The sequence below is a fragment of the Halyomorpha halys genome, unplaced genomic scaffold (genome assembly GCF_000696795.3).
Source record: "Halyomorpha halys isolate HHAL.00 unplaced genomic scaffold, Hhal_1.1 Scaffold20.1, whole genome shotgun sequence".
In the NCBI taxonomy this organism is placed as follows: domain Eukaryota; kingdom Metazoa; phylum Arthropoda; class Insecta; order Hemiptera; family Pentatomidae; genus Halyomorpha; species Halyomorpha halys.
In genome coordinates this window covers 924,904-929,586 of record NW_027110474.1, presented here as the reverse complement: position 1 = coordinate 929,586, position 4,683 = coordinate 924,904, and the positions used below count along the sequence as shown (strand labels likewise).

Sequence of the window (4,683 nt, the reverse complement as noted above, 5' to 3'; positions counted from 1 at the left end):
TTTTTTTTTTCAATTTGGCTAGTTTAGGTTTGAAAATTTAGTTAAATTAGAATAGGAATTTTAACACTAAAAATAAAATTAAAAGAATATTATGTGCATAAATGTTCTCTTTTTTGTTACTAGACTGGTTAAGGAGTTAGAATAAGTTTAAGTTGGGATAGGCATTAAAAATGATGTATATATTTTTTTTAGCTATCATTTTATTTATTGATAAATATTACAATCTGCCACAACGTTGAGCAATAAATAAAAGTTTTAAATTATCACATTCACACTAAAATTAAAAAAAAAAATCTCTGTATGTGTATAAACAGAAAAGGTCCATTTATAAATAAAATGGACAAAATTAAACTATGTACATGAAATATTAAGGATAAAGTAAAATATTTAACTAATAACAATAAATATATATATAAATAAAATAAGCTCTAGTCGCATTTAGACACTCTCGACCTGAGGATCCCCGAGTCCACTCTATCACTTCATACGTGGTTGAGCACGGCTTTTCCAAGATCTCAGCGTAGCCCTCTTACCGCGTCACGAGTAATAAGCCAGTGGAGGCTGAGTTAGCGCACTAAAACCGCAAATAGAACATAAGCTATAATAAATTGCTTCTTTCGCGTTACACTTATAACCTAGCATACTTCACCATTTGATTCAAGGTGCTTTAGTTCACTATTGTATACATATGGAAGTAACGTGAAACTAACTTAATTTCCGCTACATGCGCTGTAATCAGTTTGTTTTTAAGGTAACTAGGCTCTTTATTAATGATAAGGGGTACCGACGATTTGTCTTGGACGATAGCATTGCAAGTGTCGAAGTCTCAGTTGTGTAATGATGTGTTGTGAACGTTACTCCAAACAGAGCATTGAAACAATCTTTGTGCAACCGGAATCCTAATCTAATTCGGTATATTTTTCAATAGCTGATGTCCATTTGATAAGGTTTCGAAATATCCCACCATGATTACTTTCTTGTTGCAAGGATTTATTAGAAAGGACCTTGTAAAAATATTTCCATATGATCTTGATGTTCAAGATTCTTCGACGTTGATTTGCAATCGTTCCTCTCAGTAACAGATCATATTTTAATTTTCGTTCTTAATATCGCGTTTAAAAACTTTAAGTATATTCTATTTTGGAGTTTTGTCCGATAAGAAATAAAATTATTATTTCTTGCGTTATTAGTATTATTAATCTTGCGTCGATTAATCTGATAAGACTTAAGGTTGACATGACAAATGGAGTTAATTCCTTATGATGGATGAGGTTCGTCAATTCCACGATTTTTCCTATTTATAGCTACTATAATAACGTCCATGCTCTGGAAAACCTGAAATACGTTCTTTTATGGAAAGCTTCTTTTTTTTTGTGTGGTATTTTAGAAACATTATAGGGTGGGTTTTTGTTCTCAGTAATTTTTTATTATTCTGCATCGGTTATTTTTTTACGTATTTAGAAATATTTGTAGTTATTTTAAGCATTTTACTTGAATATAAGATGATTTATCTAATTTTTAATTATTTATTTTTGTTGTAGTAGTAATTTTGTTCTCATATTATTATTACTGTCCATTTTGATTTTTACTCTTCTGATTTTATTGGTTGTATTTATTTTTTTAAGTTGGTCTTCTTTTAAGGGGCTTGTAGTTGAGCATAGATTAGAATGAGGAAAAGATTATCGGAGGTGTGATAAATAAAGATACGGAAACAAGTAAAACTTATTTATTTGTACCGACATTTCGACCTGAATAGTCAGGTCTTCATCAGGGTTGAAAAACAAAACGAGATAACAACCTTAATTCTGAGACAAATAAAAATAAAATGATAACTAACGAACATGGAAATATACATAACAACAAATTAGGTAGATAGTAGTTGATACTAATAAAATATTATAGAGGTAAGAATTATACAACACAAATGATTAAAACAGTTATTAAAAATCAGACAATGCTCATGTAATTAAAAAAATGAACATAATGAAAGGTATCGGAAAAAATGTAAATTATGAGTAATTAAAATTATCAAAATAAAATATGTAAGTAATGATTAAAGAACTATAAAAAGATACATTGTAGTATACCTCTCAAACATTATATTTTATCTTCTATTAGTATGAACTTCTATCTACTTAATTTATTGTTATGTATATTTCCAAATTTGTTTATCATTTTTTTCTCTTGTTTCTCTTTTCTTTTAAGTTTAAATGAAGACCTGTTTTATTAAGTTTTACTTATTAGTGTGTCTTTACTGACCACACGCACGACCATTTTATCCGAAAATCTTAATTTAATTTTATTTTTTCTTGTTATTATCCATTTTAGTTTTTATTTTATAGTTCTTATTTTATTTTTATATTTTTATTTTTTTATTTTATGTTTCTCTTCATCCAATCCGTACGTATGGAATGGTGGAGTACTTAAAACCTTAATTCTTATCATCTCATGATTGTAGCATATTGCATTATTTAAATAAAATACATTTAAAAAAATTGGATATTGATAGAATATGACCTCATGATAAAATATAATTGATGATTATGATGTTACTTTCAGAGAGAAAGGAGATGCCTGAGCAGCCAGGCCTCGGGCCCCGGGTCCCAGCCAAACTACCAGCCGCAGAGAGTCGACCCGTACAGGCTTATCGAGGATGACCTCAAGATCGTACACGCCGGTATCACACAGGTCAGCATCTGTCATTATAATATTGTTTACACGTAGTAGTGGTCCGAGAGGTTATTTTGTTAGTAGAATCTTTCAAATTTTAAAAAAGAATTCTTTGACGGGGATTACTTTTTTTTTTATATATTCTGCAATTTTTGATCCACTTACATGAGTCGGAAAATTCTCAAATGTATGCAAAATTTCCTTAGAGTATAAATAGAAGAAAAAGTACACAGTTAGTGCCTTATTGATATCAAAAAGTTGAGCTATGTTTATGCTATAGGTTAGGAGGTATTTGGACAAATTTCTAAAATTTACTAAAACCAAATTTAATGTGTCCAAAATTAAAATAATTAATAGGTGTTCCATTTTAGCACTATCTCCCCTGAAGAGAAGAACTCCTGAAACCATTTAAAATCAGCAGTTTCCAAGATTTTTTCGTCCCTATAAATGGGCTAAATAAATTTTGTGGTACTCTTGTTCACTATTTCATTTGGTGTAACCATTTAGAAAGAACTTACAAGGTAGTGTCTATAAAAATAAAATCTTAAACATATATTTTTAATAATTATGTTAAGCTTATAGATAAATAAATAAATATAATATATAGAAAAGTTAAAAGAAATGAATCAATAGGTTTAAAACAAATAAATTGATATATATATAAAAGGAAGATGGTAGGGGTGCGAAGGAACTCAAGAAGAAGGAAGAAAACAACTCAAATAGTATTTAAACTATCAAATGTGAGCCAACGTTTCTTTCCCAGGGCTTCATCAGGGCTAAAAAAAGATACAAACAATAAAATAAGTTAACAAAGTAATAAAACAGATAACATGAAATAAAAGTAAACTAAGATGTGGCTAATTATGATTTAATATATGTGATAGTGTATATAAAAATTAACGAAATGAATTAGAGAAAAAAAAAAGATTTACAGTGAAAGGTATAAATAAACTCTTTGGTTGTCCTTTTATTATTTTTTTCTTGTATTCTTGACTTATTCTTATTCTCTTTTTCTGTATTTTAGTGTGAAATTTATTTTTTATTATTTATTTTTTCTTTAATTGTCTAATACTTTTTTGTAATTATTGTTTAGTGTGGGCTCTAATGAAGCCCTGCAACGTGGAGCGAAACGAGCAAATAGTTTAATTACTATTTGAATTTTTTCTTTGATTGCACTCGGACCATCACCCTTTTATATTATACATATTACATACGGTAAATTTAACGATCCTCAGAAAAAAAATTGTTCATTGTTTTCAAACTGGTTTCAGTCTTATTATTCACCAAAAATCATTGTTCTAAAAAACTCGTATGTTGTATTGATATAGTATTGACGGATTATATATCGTATTTTTGTAAGGAAGTCCGCTGTTCAGAATCCTTATCTAGGTCCGTTAGATATGAATTTGCAAAAAACTCCGTTGAGTAAAGTTTGATTAAAAACTCGGGATCCGCACTATATAGAGGATTACTGTTTGATCAAGTGAGTATATTTATTTTACTCTCTTATCTGCTGTTTGTTCACAACGCCTCATGAGAATCGCATACCCAATTAATTATATCTGACGTGCATAGGACCCGTGTGTTTCAATAAGATATCTCCCGTTTGCTTCCCACGGGACTCGAAGAGAAACTCCCTTGCTCTTGGTAAAAGGAAAGAAGGTCATTGTAATATTGGCGAACTAGATCTTGACCGGTAGCTAGTGTTCCAATGGCTGCTTCCAGTGAATGTATATGCGAACTAGACCGGCAATCATAAGGGATTATGCACTTTTTGAACTTTCATAATTATTTATTTTCTCCATTACCTAAAGGGAAGTAGTATTTTTTCTGTTAATAAATCCTACTTGGTATTCATTTTTTCGTTATCTAATATGGTTGATTTTCTTTCTAAATTGATTATTTGAGGAATAAATAAATTAATATCTAATGTTATTATATATTTATCCGTTGTTTCTTTTTAAATAAATACGAACTAATAATAATAATGATATTTTGATATGAAGAGAAGAT

At 29.2% G+C, this 4,683-nt stretch overlaps 1 protein-coding gene across 1 annotated transcript in view; it reads left to right on the top strand.

The window, feature by feature from the left end:
• qless (decaprenyl diphosphate synthase subunit 1 qless) overlaps positions 1 to 4,683 on the top strand; it is a gene marked incomplete in the record, with an annotated part of 229,671 nt that overhangs the window by 54,325 nt on the left and 170,663 nt on the right. The window contains 1 exon segment of the mRNA XM_067048657.1: positions 2,560 to 2,688. Coding sequence (XP_066904758.1) covers positions 2,560 to 2,688 — 129 coding nt within the window.